The sequence below is a fragment of the Cercospora beticola genome, chromosome 2 (assembly GCF_033473495.1).
Source record: "Cercospora beticola chromosome 2, complete sequence".
NCBI classification, from domain to species: domain Eukaryota; kingdom Fungi; phylum Ascomycota; class Dothideomycetes; order Mycosphaerellales; family Mycosphaerellaceae; genus Cercospora; species Cercospora beticola.
Window position 1 is genome coordinate 3,253,860 of NC_088936.1, and position 13,567 is coordinate 3,267,426.

Below are 13,567 nucleotides of genomic sequence, written 5' to 3' on the forward strand. Positions count from 1 at the left end.
CTATTCAACAGGAGCGAACTTTATGCACGCCTTCGAGACTTTCATGACTATGGGAGGATAGCATGAAGTCACGTCTATGTGTCCCAGTCTCAAAGACCGCCCAGTCGCGCAGACTGCCAACGCGACGGTCTGTCGCAGTGTGCAAAGCAAAGTCACGTTCAACGTCGGCTACAATTCGTGGTAGATTATCTCCTCTGAAACTCCGCCCTCCATTGGGTACGCTATGGCACGAGGGGGCGACAAGTCATACTCCTGGTCGTCAGCTCATTGACAGTAGTGCCGCGAACCAAAGATGTTCATGCTCGTAGAACATACTGGCGCACACGTCGTGGCTTTCGTGAGGTGAGCCGAACCACAACGCGCGTCTCTCATGGCAGGAAAGAGTCCTTGATCGAGATCCTGGCAGAAGAGATCACACGATTGTCGGCACGCGATTCCAGCAGTGCTAAGGCGCCTGCCTGATCAATTGCCTGCCAGGTCCAGTTGCTCGAAGGTCACTGTCTCAAAGAGATCGCGTTTGTTCATCCCAGGTCTGCCGCCACGCCCATATGCGAGCATTCAACGTATTATAGACACACAAGTGAGTGCCAAACTTGCTGCTACACGTGGCGCAGATTCCGTCAGGTGAGAGATGAACGACGTGGACAAGTGAGTGTTGAGGACGACGGTGTGGGGAGGGAGGAGGAGGAGGCACGCGTTCGCACGGGAGCATCCGCCGCTGCCAAGATCTTCGAATTCTTTGACTTGATTTCAAGTGGGCTGTCGTAGCGATTGCCTCCGCCGCGACCACACGACCTGTGAGACTTCTGACTCACCCGCGCACCGACGACCCAATAGGCAAGGGCCGCCCTCACATCTATCATCGACATCAGCAGCATTCACGATGTCGCGATTCTTCCACGGCCAAGACAGCTCGAGCGAGAGCAGCTCCGACGAGGAGGAGTTGTACAGCGAGGAGGAGGAAGCAGAGGAGGAGAGCTCTGAGGAAAGCTCCGAAGAAGAGGATGACGATGACTCGAGCAGTGATGATGAGGGTGGAAAGACCGGTGCCAACCGTTTCTTGCGCGAAGTGTCATCCGAGGACGAGGAAAGCGATGAGGACAAAGTCACGATTGTCAAGTCTGCGAAAGACAAGCGCTTCGATGAACTGGAGGGTACAATCCGCTTGATTGAGAACGGCGAGAAGATCAGCGACTGGAATGCGATTAACGAGAACTACGACAAAATGAACCGACAACTGCCAACGCTCATTCGTGATCTGGATGGCAAGGCACCAAAGATGTACATCAAAACAATTGCGGAGCTGGAGACCCTGGTGGCCGAGACATTCGAGAAGCAAAAGGTCACACCCGGCAAGAAGATGAACCCCATCGCGCAAAAGGGCCTGAACGCGCTGCGCCAGAAGATCAAGAAGAACAACCGTGATTACGCTACCGAGATCGAGACTTTCAGGAAGGATCCAGATGATTTCATGAAGGAGGATGTGGTAGAAGACACCAAGGCACCAAAGCCAAAGAAGGCCAAGTCTCCACTGGTCAGCAACGCCGATGCGATTGATGCTGGCGATGACGGCTTCACCATGGTCGGCGCTGGTGGCAAGGCCATGGTATACACCCCTGAGAGCATTCTCAAGCACTTGCGCTCGATTGTCGAGTCTCGTGGCAGGAAGAACACAGATCGTCTGGAGCAGATCCGCATCATGGAGAAGCTCTTGGATGTGGCGGTCAACGATTACCAGCGAATCCGTGTGCTTCTTACGCTGATTGCAACCCGATTCGATTTGACTTCAGGTACTGGCTCTCAGATGGCACAAGAGCAGTGGAAGCTGGCGTCGCAAGAAATTGCCCAGCTTTTGGCTGTTTTGGAGAAGAACACGGCTATTGTGGTTGTAGAGAACGCGGAGGAGTGGGAGGATGACGAAAAGCTGCCCACGATTACCGCCGACGAGATTTTCAAGACTCCGGGCAGCGTGACTTCTTTCGTCGAGCGCCTTGACGACGAGCTTACCCGCGTCCTACAGCACGTTGACCCTCACACCTCTGAATACGTCGAGCGACTGCAAGATGAGGGCATTCTCTACTCGAACATTGTCCGCGCTTCCATCTATGCCGAGCGTTTGCGATCGACTCCAAAACTGGAAGCATCGCAAGAGAATGTCAACAGAGTCGTCATGCGCCGCCTCGAACACGTCTACTTCAAGCCTTCTCAAGTCGTTACCATTCTCGAAGAGAACAGCTGGAAGTCAATCTCGCCTAGCCTTGACTCTACCATCACTCCGCGTGCCCAGAGCACTGACATCACCAATCTTGTCCAGACTCTGGCCGGCTACCTCTTCAAACATGCCGAAGGCATTATCAAGGGACGAGCCATGCTGTGCCAGATCTACCACCTTGCCCTTCACGACCACTACTACCGCGCTCGCGATATGATGCTCATGTCGCATCTCCAGGAGACCATTGGAAGCTTCGATGTCAACACCCAGATTCTATACAACCGAACTCTCACCCAAGTCGGTCTCTGCGCTTTCCGTGCTGGACTTGTGTATGAGTGCCAGACGTGTCTGCAGGATATTTGTGGTAGCCAGAGGCAGAAGGAACTTCTTGCACAGGGTCTTCAACTACAACGCTACTCACAGATCACGCCCGAGCAAGAGCGTTTGGAGCGGCAGAGACAGCTACCTTTCCACATGCACATCAACTTGGAGCTTCTGGAGTGTGTGTACCTGACCTGCTCTATGCTTCTGGAAATCCCGACTCTTGCACAGTCAGGGTCATCACCAGACCTCAAGAAGCGTGTCATCTCGAAGTCTTACCGACGCATGCTAGAATACCATGAACGCCAGATTTTCACCGGACCCCCAGAGAACACTCGTGACCACGTCATGCAGGCTTCGAAGGCCCTTGCAGCTGGTGAGTGGAAGAAGGCCGCCGAATTTATCACGAGCATCAAGATCTGGGATCTTCTGCCGCAAGCGGCCGAGATCAAGACAATGCTCGAGGGCCAAATACAAGAGGAAGGCCTCCGGACTTACCTCTTCACCTACGCCCCATTCTACGACACGCTGTCCATCCAAAACTTGGCAGAGATGTTCGACCTCGAGTCACGAAAGGTTGCTGCTATCGTGAGCAAGATGATCCACCACGAGGACCTTGCTGCTGCTCTCGACCAAGTCAACAGCGCCATCATCTTCCGCAAGGGCGTGGAGCTCAGCCGACTACAGAGCCTGTCGCTCACACTCGCAGACAAGGCACAGCACCTCATCGAGTCGAACGAGCGGGTATTGGAGCAGCGGACACAAGGCACATCGAACGCATTCGAGAGACAGCCTCAGCGTGGCGGACGCGGTGGCCGGGGTGGTCGTGGAGGTGGCGGACGTGGTCGTGGCGGTCTTCCACGTGGCGGAGGCGGTTCTGGATTCACGGGAGGCGCACTTGGTAATGCCATCAGGGCTCAGTAAAACTCATGCGCCTCACGCGTGTTGGCGTTCTTTGTGGCAGGCTATAGGCGGCATCGGATGATGAGCATGATGGAAGCCATGATAGACGCTCATGCTTCACGTATGCATGCATTGAAATGAAAGTTTTAGCGACGTCACCTGTGTTCAAAAATTCAATGTTTTGGCTCATCAAATGTGTCATCTCATTCTACAGCCGTTGTCCTATGGCTTGACTCGAAGACCTTCGCAACGATGTATGCTTATGCCTCAGCGCGAGCATCATGTTTGAATTCCTGGATATATCGTCGCAACACAATAGCAACAGATCCCAGACGGCGAGGCACGGGGCTCAGCGATGGGGATGGAGCGAATACATATCTTGGTAGAGTGCATGAATGTTCGTCGTCTCCACAGCACCCTCCCGTATGGCGATTTTGTTGACCGATTGTTGCCCGTGGATGTTTGTTCGCAATGCTTTTCCACTTTTTCTCATGTAATAGCGTACGCTATGCCTGTATTTCACAGCAACTAATCTTGGAGTATTCCAATTTTCGTTTTGCAACATGGCGGTGAGTGACTGATCCAGCGCATTGAACCACAATCTATGACAGCGCATCAACAAGAAAATTCTTCGTTGTCAATAGAGCAATCAACAATAAAATTCGGGCGGCCTGTACAAATCTGTGAGGGGGAGAACTCCTACGTTGGGAGCTTATATGTTATCTTCTACCCAGCGTGTGCAAAAGCCGTGTATCCTCGCCCTGCGACCGAGTGCGATAATGGAGGGGTTGCGTTTCTACCACTTCGCTCCGACTGCTGCTGCTCGAGCTGCTCCTTGTTCATGTTGCGCGTTATGCACAGTCTCTACATGTGAGATCTTTCCTTTGCCAGCCTCGCAATGCTGATTCTATTCAACCGCCCTCTTCGCAGCTCCCATACACGACCGCTTAGTATCCGACCTTGATCAGGTAATCTCCAAGCTGTTCGACAGTGTTGGCAGCGGAACCGGGCTGGACAGTCTCTGGGTAGTGTGTGACGAGGATGGCTTGTGTGGTCTTGACGAGGACAACACCTTCGCGTCCCTGTGTATTTCAAGTCAGCTCAGTGTCCTATTTCCGGTCTCCTTCGTCCTTCGGAGCTTCCGCCGTCCGTCCGTCCGAAGCACCATGTTGTTCTGAATGGAAACGTATTATCCACAACTCACCTTCTTGCCATATATACTCCTGTCATCAGCCTTGATCACCACGAAGCGCTCTCCCGCAATGTGCAGACCTTCGCTCTGGACCTTCTTCACGCCTTGCTCGTCGCCCTTGTCCTTGTATGCCGCTACGACTGCTTGCATCTCCTCAGGCTTGACTGTGAAGCCAGCGGATGTCGCCCAGACACTGTTGCCCTCGCTGTTGAAGATGGCGGCTCGGTCGACATTGCCGGTAGCGACGAGGCTGGGGAATTTGAGTCAGTATGATTATACTCGCGGGAGGTATGACGGGCGGAGAGTAATACCTGGTATCGACGTATGCTGTGCACGCACGAGTCAGTATTGGAACTATGCTATGCGCATGGGGAGTAGATTGTCGAGATCGCAGCGTGCGTGAACGACTCGAGAGGTCGACTTACCTTGCCAGGACATGGTGGGCGGTGGTGTGATGTGTTTAGGTGTTCTGAAGGGACAGACGAGGGGAGAAGGAGGGTGATGAGGATGCGATTACTTTGCTGCCTTCGGGGCGATGTGGCGCAAGAAAAGGGTCTCTGTGACGTGCGAGGATGCAAAGAGGTACAACGCTGTTTTGGAGGGGTCGAGTGTGAGTAGTGGTGGTGCAGCAGAATTGTTGTATCGCGAGTTTCGAAAACACACAAACACCGCCTTTCGATCAACCGTCGGAGACTTTGACTCTTTGCTCCCATCATCGGAATCGCGGGGCAAACTCGGCATTCACGTGATAGCGCTTGCCCCACCGCCCACATCCCTTCGTACGACGACATCTTCACCAGTAGGGAAAGGGTACATGTTTGCTTTTGTGAGCTAACCGCGACGTACAGAGCAAGACAGTAAACATTCGAGCTGAGAGAAGACGAATAATTTGGAAATAGGTCTGCTGAATATTGAATAATACCACTTCTCCACGATATCTCGCGGCGTTTTCGTGAGAAGCCTTCCACGGCAGTGCCATAGCGGCAAAAGATAGTAGCTACAATGAGGGCAAAGCGCCAGCCTGCTGGCGTAGCTTTCCATTCGCTTCATGCTTGGTGCCTATTCGTTCAAGCCTGTGCTATTGGGGTGTTCATCTATATCAGCGTCAAGACCAGCATAAACTGGGCTCGTGCCAAGATAGATCTCGTTCTGGCATGAGACTGGATCACGAAACTACCTCTTTTGCCTCCAACGAGCGACTTTCGAAAGCCTGGGCTGCGAGCCAGCATTATACTACTGTATTGTGCTTGAATTGGCGATTCAGCTCAAAGTATCGATGTATCGCGAGTACACTTTCGATGTCGACCGCGCCAATGCGAGCGTTCCGCATCAGGTAAGTGCTCGGTGATGACCTTCTCGCGACTACGAAGTTGTGTGGTGGGACGACCCCAGATCTAGAGACATCGCCTGTGCAGCATCCGCACTCACTTTCGCAGCCGTCGAAGCTCAGCTCCTTTCGGCAGCACCGAAAAGGTTTGGTGAGATCAATGAGTGTTCGGGGCCAGTCTGACACAAATTTTGTCTATACCTCTTCCACACACTGCGCGCTTTTCTCATCGACGCGCCCCCTTACTAGCGTTAGCTCGTGGCTTTTCTCAGAACATCGGCCGCGCACATTGCCATATCACTCTTTCTTCCCAATAGCGCCAGAGCATCAACACACCACTGCAGCCGCCTCCTGGATTCTGACGGCACCTCGACACAAATCTCGCCTTTGCTGCCCTCTGCCTTGACACGTTTCGCCAGTATCGCCCCGGCGAAACCAAACGCTCGGATGAGAACCACTGTCCAAGGTTCTGTGAGCAGAGCTGCTTCATTCACCGCGTGATGGAAGTCGGGAGACTGTGCAAATGCGGTAGGCTCACTGGTATGCCGGGCGTGGAACCCCAAGTCAGAGATTTCAACAACAGCGTGTTGCCTTATCGAGGCGCTGAGATTCATGGATTGCCGGAGCTCGGTATTGCATGACATTGTCATCCCCGCATGTGTCAGAGTCTCGATGAGGTCCGCGAATATCAGAACAGCGAGGTTCCAATGTGCCGCTAAAAGCGTGTACCAAGACTGGATTCGGACCGGGAGAGTTTCGTGGTGTTTGATGCAATCGCTGATGAACAAGCCATAACTGGCAGACCAATGATTGTACACCTCAAGCACAGACTCCAGACCCCTCTCCACTTCCTCTGGGTTCGCCTCCTGGTAGAAGAGGCCTTGAAGATGTCCGACGCGACGGTACAGAAGCACCTTTACTGGCGCGGCATCTGCCAAACATGCAGCAGCATCGATATAGGAGCATGGCCAGCGAGTTGACTGTTTTCGAAGATCTCCAATATGTGACTGTTCGCGCATGAAGAAGCTTCCCCATAGATTGGTGTCATCCATTAGCTGCGCAGCCATCTCGTCCTGAGAGTCAGAGAATACATGGGATGGTGGCTGAACGGGTTGTAAGTTCTCGCGACTGATCCGTGTCTCTGCATCATCAATCGTGAACGATCTCTTGTTCATGACTGCGGAAAGAGAGTCGAACATGACTGCCATCCAGTAAAGCAGATTGAACGTCTCCTGTTCCTCAGTAGACAAGTGGGTTGGTGCTTTCCGTGCTGCGTGCGCCACGAACTTTGCTTGCCGCAAATGTCGTCTGTGATCGTGTAGCTTTCGCAGCGCAGCGTCCAAGGACAGTGTCGGCCCGTCGATGTCGAGCAAATTGAAGAGTGCTGAGAGTTTGTCTTCAGCACTTTCTGTGCTTGAATTGATTCCAACGGTCTCAACAGGTCGCTGAGTCAGGGCAAAGATGATTCCAGCGAATATGACTTTGAAAGACATGTTCTCGGAGGCTTCGTTCAGGGCTGCTTTTGCCTTATGCCACAGTGTTTTCTGGACATTGCGACCAAAATTTGCTGTCGGTGCTGGACCAGGGACATTGCCATTTCCATTCCCATTTTGTTCGCTGATCTCTTCGAACAGCTGGTCAGGCGAGAACGGTCCAGGCTGCTTTGCAGGCTTGTGCCGCTCCGGTCGGCTCCATTGAGCAGCGAAAGCCATTACGACAGCGTTCAGAACTTTCGACGCTTGTCTCTGATCTCGGGCTGATAGGACACCCGCTGCAGCATATGTATCGTCCAAGGCAGCAGTTCTGGCGAAGATTCTGTTGGCCCATGACCGACTCCATACGTTCTGATCCCGAAACGAAGAAATGCTATAAGGACAGTTCCTTTCGGTGAGCCAGCAGCTCAACGCGCCTTCGAACGAATCGTGGTACACTTTCAACAACCCTGATTTGACCTGCACTCGATTGAAATCCTCCGAAAGAAAATGCGACGCGAAAGGTGATTGAGGTCGTACAAACCCCTTTGCGAAGCTCCAGGAAGGAGTCTCGAATGTGAGGTCCGTGTTTGACGTGAGCTCGGTTGTGGAATCCAGCTCCTCCACCGTATCTGCTCTTCTTCTCTTTTGTCCAACCTTCGTCGCATCTCGGACGACGCCAGGGAAGTGCCAATCTCTGGAGGACGTGACCGATTGTGCCTCATTTCTGTCATCATCGGCCAAGTAGGATTCGGACGCAACGCTGAACGAGTCGCGAGGCTTGCTCCGCTGCGGCATGTTGCCATCTGAGAACAATGCTGACGGTACCGGGCTGATGTTGGGGTAGCCTGAAATCTCATCGAGCTCCATGACTTGGGAAGCTGTCCCGGCAAACGGCCACTGATATGGCATGCCCACATTATGCTGTACGGGAAATGGCTTGGGCGGTAAATGCGTCGACGCATTACGCATGCTGCCAGTCGAAGCGGTCCATGAGGGTTGTCGCGACGCAGTGGAGACGCTTGGAGGTACACCGCTTACATCCACTCCGAATGAAGAGTCCGAAGCCTGTGAAGGAGGGCCTTTGCCCATCCATGGGTTGGACGGAGGGATAGAGAGAAAAACGCCTTCATCTTGATCAGCCGGTGACAGGCGGCTTTGTCCATCCTGGTGCGTTCGTTGACGACGATCTTCGCGCGACTTTAGCCATTCAATGGTACATTCCTTCTTCCACTTCTTGCAGTTTGAGCAGGCCGAAAAAGTGGAAAGATCTCGCGTATCAGGCTGCACGTCGCATCGTCGCTTGCCCGTGCGACACTGATCGCAACTCCGGTTCTGCCGTCTTTTGGGCTTGCCAGCTAGGTGAGAGCCATCGGTAGAGGACATGTCAGCTGCGCGAAGAGGCCTACGGAGTCTCCATCAAGTTCGCTCGGAAACGGGCCATCGATTGTGGTCGGTGAGACGGATAGTCGAAAGTGCACGAGCTGATTCTCGCCCGCAACTGCGACGCGGGCGGCGCCAGCTCTTTGACCGGGGCCCATGTCGGGTGGCATCGAGACAGACCTGTGTGGACGTAGGGAGATCCTGGAGAGGCACGGAAGTGTGAGATGTCAACGAGCGGGGCAGCGCCAAGACGACGTTCTCGAAAGCCCTCCGAAATGGCCTGGTTGTGAACTTCACACTTGTTGCGGTGACGATCTCCATGAAAAGAGCATCGGCGCTGTGGATAACCCTGTCAGGTGGTTTCGCCAGGGTCACAGCGATCGGATATGTGTTTGGCGTGACTCCAGAACCCTTCCGTCGGCATCTCGCGAGGTTGACACGACTAGGGCAATGGTGACCGCGCATGCCTCACACAGCACAGCCCTCTTTCCTGTCATGGTCATTGCGCGGGGAACGACGTGGAGGCGCGAGGCATCTCGGAGCTGACCACGACGTTCTCCAAGCAATGCCAGCCTGGAATTGCCAGGGAGAGTGAGACGGGATGCCGACCCGACTCTGCCCCTGGTGGATTTACGCATAAGGTTGGTGCTCATGCATATTGCTGGCTACACATCATTCTCGGTTGGAAGCGCGACGTGATGAGCGGTGACATCTGCCCTGAGTATCGAAGTCTCGAACAGACTCGTTGGAGAGTCATGTCCGACGGAGAGCAGGACACTCTGATGACACGCGTCAGCAAACTAATCTGACTCCAGGCGGTACAAGTGGACTTTCGCCCAATTGAAGACGGGATCCAGACAGGGCGCTTGCTCTGAAGTTATCCAAACCGTGCCGCGTTCTGCCGCTTGGGCAAAGCCTCAGACATTACGACTTTCCTTATAGGCCGCAAGCTAGAAGACACAACAGTCGGCCCCTACTCACGGCGCGGAGTCGTTAGGATCGGGCGGGAATGCCGCCCTCTCGCAGACTGCTACAGCTCTTGCTCACAGGATCAGTCAGCCAAGAGAGCGTCGTGGCTGAAATTGATCTTCTGCGAAGCAACGACTGCTCATTTGAGACAATTTGAGAGGCTCTATGGGCTCATTTTGGCCGTCCTGCCATTCTCCGATTTGAAGCTTGTAGCTGCTAATGCAGCCCAATTCGAACCAGTTTCCGGAACGGGAGACTGGAAGGCACACTCTATCACGTCTGTCTTGCCTCAAACCACGGCATGCTTTGCTCCACTAAGTATCAGCGGAAAGTTCATTATGACCTTCGACGCGGAGGCCAGCAATTGCTCGGGCTCTGGGTGTTGCACATCGCGCAGGTGGTAATCGCACAGTATGATTGCGAGCTCTGCTCTCGTCAGGATCTACGTGTGAACTCACACAATGAAGAGTAGTAAAGCAAGCCTGCTCCCAAGCTGAACAGTCTAGGCAAAGCTCAAGATGGCATCAAAGGCGAAGATGCACCGTGACCCAGGCTTTAAACGGGAAAAAGTTTGTGCAAAGCTCTTGGACCAGACAACACGTCACATCCGACTCCTACGCCTCCTGCCATAAGGTCTGACCGGAAAGTCGCTTCGACATATCGCTGCGTGCAATCTGAACGAAGTGTCGGCATACCGATCAAGCCATACATTCAGTGACTAGCCACGTCGGTCATTCCGATTGTCGACCGATGTTGGACGCTGGCCTGAGACATGTCATACCGCACTTTGTCAAGTCGGAACTGCCTGAGTCGCGCCTCTGAGTCTGACACGATTTGCTTTCCATCAGGGTGACGTAGGGACAAACAGTGTTCAGGAACAGAGGCTTAGGGCTTGCTGACAAGGTCTGAGAGCTTCCTTGCCAACATGCTTCGTATTGGGACGTTCGAAGTAATCGTTGACGAAAAGCTAAAGTCCATCGAAGGCCGGAGCAATGCGACCAAGCATCAGACTCTCCACTGATGACTCCATAGCTTTTCACAAGAGATAGCACTGGTACCGAGACAATGGACTTTTGAGTTGCCCCAATTGGTGCGCGGTGCTGTCATGAAGGACTACCACAAAGCTGCAATCAACGCTTTCGTACTATAAGTTTGTCTATCACAGCATTCGAATAACCTTCAGGAGATCTGCTGTAACGCCCATGGCAGTTACATCGCCTCCAGCGCCAGCGCCTTGGATGATGAGAGGGTTGCTGCCGTAGCGTTTTGTGTAGAAATTGATGATGTTATCGCTGCCCTTAAGAGCAGCGATCGGGTGTGAAGCATCGAACTTCTCCAGCCCGACTTTGACCTGCTTGGATGGCACGTCGATACTCCCCACGAATCGAATGACTTTGCCCTCCTTGGTGGCCTCGTCCTTGATCTGATCCATCTGCGCATCGAATTCTGGTAGCTCCTGCAAGAACTCGTCTCCGGAGCTGGCGGATTCGAGCTCTTTTGGGATGAGTGATTGCACAGGGAAGGATGTCGGTGACTCAACAGGCAGACCAGCAATACGGGCCAGGATTGTGAGCTTCCGAGCGACATCGAGGCCGTTGAGATCGTCTCGTGGGTCAGGCTCTGTGTAACCAAGCTCTTTAGCCCTCTTCACCTCAGCAGCGAACTTGCCGCCTCCTCCACCAAGTGGCTGGAAAGAGTTAAACAAGAATGACATTGTGCCCGAGAACACACCCTGCGACCTCGTTAGATTCATCCTTCAATCAAATGCAGACCGTATTACCTCAATCTTTGTCACCTCATCACCAGTATCGACCAGCTCTCGCAGACTGCTCAGCACAGGCAGACCAGCGCCTACGGTTGACTCGTGGAAGACATAGCCGTTGGTCGGTGAGCCCGTTCCGTTGGCAGCGCTCTTGAAGATGCTGTCCCACAGTTCATATTTGTCGCTGAAAGCCTTCTTGTTTGGTGTCACAACGCTGATGCCCCTCTGCAGAACCATAGGATACAAGCTGGCGAGACCGACATCGCTCGTGTTGTCTATGAGCACAACCTTGCCAGGAGCTCGTGCTAATTGCCCAAAGGTCTCGTTGAACGTTGGTGGAGGTGTTCCCTTGCTATCCAAGTCATTGGCGACTGTCTGAATGTTCAAGTGTGAAAAGTCCTGCGAGAAGAGCTGTTTGTTGCTGCGGCGGGCCAGGATGAGTCGGAGGTCAATCGGCGGATTTTGGGTTGCCAGGCGCTGGCGGAGGAAGTCGAGCTGGGACAGGAAGGCCTTACCCACGCCACCGAGGCCGATTACAGCGATATAGACTTGCTTGGCCATTTTGGAGAGTGAGAGTCGTGAAATGCGGGTGAGGAGAAATATTGCCAATGGCTCTCGAATTTGTGACGAGCAGGCGGGGCAGGTCAAAGCAAGCACGAGGGGCACCATGCAAGGGTCCTGCCGCAATCGGATCGCGGAAGATCGGCGCTAGTAGGAATGTCGCATGCGCGTGCCTTCTCGTCTGGCAACTCTCACTTGCATCCTTGACCATCGCATATCTTTGCCATGGAGTCGCACAAGGACGGCCACCTCTACAACCAGGACAAGCGACGTAATTTGTCCAAAGGAAAGGCCATTTCCTCATCTTCAACACTCTCCTTCACTTCTCAACTCAGCTCTCTCATCAACACCAGCAGCAGCTCTTCCAAACCTTCATCCGGGCGTTCTAAACCGAAGAAGGAAGACATCTTCGCTACTCACAACCGGAATTCGGCGAAACGGGCAAAACGGGATCTCGAGCCAGACACCTCATCTACATTCGAGCAAAAACATACCACAGATGGCGAGACCTTGGACAAAGGCGTGTGGGAGCGAAGCAAGCGCAAGATGGAGGAGAAGGCGCGACTTTATGCTGCAATGAAACGGGGCGATATCGAAGATGCAGACGAGCGTTACGCCGTTGACTTCGATGCTAAGTGGGCTGAGAGTCGTGGAAAAGACAAGGAGAGTGATTCCGACGACGACGGCGCTGATGACGATGATCAGGAGGAGGTGGAGTATGTTGACGAGTTTGGCAGAACGCGGAAGGGGACTAAGATTGATGCTCTACGCGCCAAACAACAGCAGCGACGAGCCGAAGAGGGCCCTGGGATCCTTCCTGCTGCTCCCTCCCGCGTTATTCGAGGTGATGCTATTCAGCATAAGGCGTTCGACCTTGATGAACCAAGGGCAGCACAGATGGCTGAGCTGGCGAAGAAGAGAGATAAGAGCTTGACACCTCCGCCTGATGAGCACTTCGATGGCAACAAGGAAGTCAGGACTAAGGGTACAGGCTTCTTCCAGTTCTCAGCCGATGCTGAAGAACGAAAGAAACAGATGGAGAATCTTGAGAACGAACGCGCTGAGACTGAGAGGAGAAGGAAGGAGCGCGATAGCAAGATGGCAGAGCGGAGAGCGCAGATCGAAGCCAGACGACAGGAAGTCCAGCAGAGAAATGCTAAGAGGAAGGCTGACGAATTCCTCGAAGAACTCAGCGGGCAGATGGATGCTGCCAACGATAACGCCCGGTCCACCAAGCCTTCCGACAATGAAGGAGTCGTCAGTAAAACCCCACCCGGTATGATCGACCGCATTGAAATTGCCATCAGCAAGGAGGAAAAAGACGATGATGGCTGAATTCGACCAGAATGTCCACGCAATAGAAGATTACTCAAGACGTAGTGGCTGAGGTGAAACATTGTTGAGATACTACTGTCGCTGGCGGTATAGATCCGGCTTCTATGGTGCTGATACGGTCATCATCTCC

General features: G+C 53.4%; 5 protein-coding genes across 5 annotated transcripts; 2 read left to right on the forward strand and 3 right to left on the reverse strand.

The window, feature by feature from the left end:
- Positions 1 to 883: 883 nt before the first annotated feature.
- On the forward strand, positions 884 to 3,457 carry NIP1 (Translation initiation factor 3 subunit c; the record flags this gene model as incomplete). The annotated part of the gene is made up of 1 exon (XM_023598711.2): positions 884 to 3,457. The coding sequence occupies one exon, from the start codon at positions 884 to 886 to the stop codon at positions 3,455 to 3,457; it is 2,574 nt and encodes an 857-aa protein (XP_023455975.1).
- Positions 3,458 to 4,383: 926 nt separating this feature from the next.
- Positions 4,384 to 5,066, reverse strand: RHO25_003194 (uncharacterized protein; the record flags this gene model as incomplete). The annotated part of the gene is made up of 4 exons (XM_023598712.2): positions 4,384 to 4,518; positions 4,641 to 4,878; positions 4,940 to 4,955; positions 5,054 to 5,066. The coding sequence occupies 4 exons, from the start codon at positions 5,064 to 5,066 to the stop codon at positions 4,384 to 4,386; spliced, it is 402 nt and encodes a 133-aa protein (XP_023456306.2).
- A 1,140-nt stretch (positions 5,067 to 6,206) lies between these two features.
- Positions 6,207 to 8,399, reverse strand: RHO25_003195 (uncharacterized protein; the record flags this gene model as incomplete). The annotated part of the gene is made up of 1 exon (XM_023598713.2): positions 6,207 to 8,399. One exon carries the CDS (start codon positions 8,397 to 8,399, stop codon positions 6,207 to 6,209), a length of 2,193 nt encoding a protein of 730 aa, XP_023456305.2.
- A 2,539-nt stretch (positions 8,400 to 10,938) lies between these two features.
- RHO25_003196 (uncharacterized protein) lies at positions 10,939 to 12,102 on the reverse strand (the record flags this gene model as incomplete). Its single annotated transcript, XM_023598714.2, has 2 exons — positions 10,939 to 11,511; positions 11,560 to 12,102. The coding sequence occupies 2 exons, from the start codon at positions 12,100 to 12,102 to the stop codon at positions 10,939 to 10,941; spliced, it is 1,116 nt and encodes a 371-aa protein (XP_023456304.1).
- A 225-nt stretch (positions 12,103 to 12,327) lies between these two features.
- On the forward strand, positions 12,328 to 13,437 carry RHO25_003197 (uncharacterized protein; the record flags this gene model as incomplete). Its single annotated transcript, XM_023598715.2, has 1 exon — positions 12,328 to 13,437. The coding sequence occupies one exon, from the start codon at positions 12,328 to 12,330 to the stop codon at positions 13,435 to 13,437; it is 1,110 nt and encodes a 369-aa protein (XP_023456303.1).
- Positions 13,438 to 13,567: the final 130 nt, after the last annotated feature.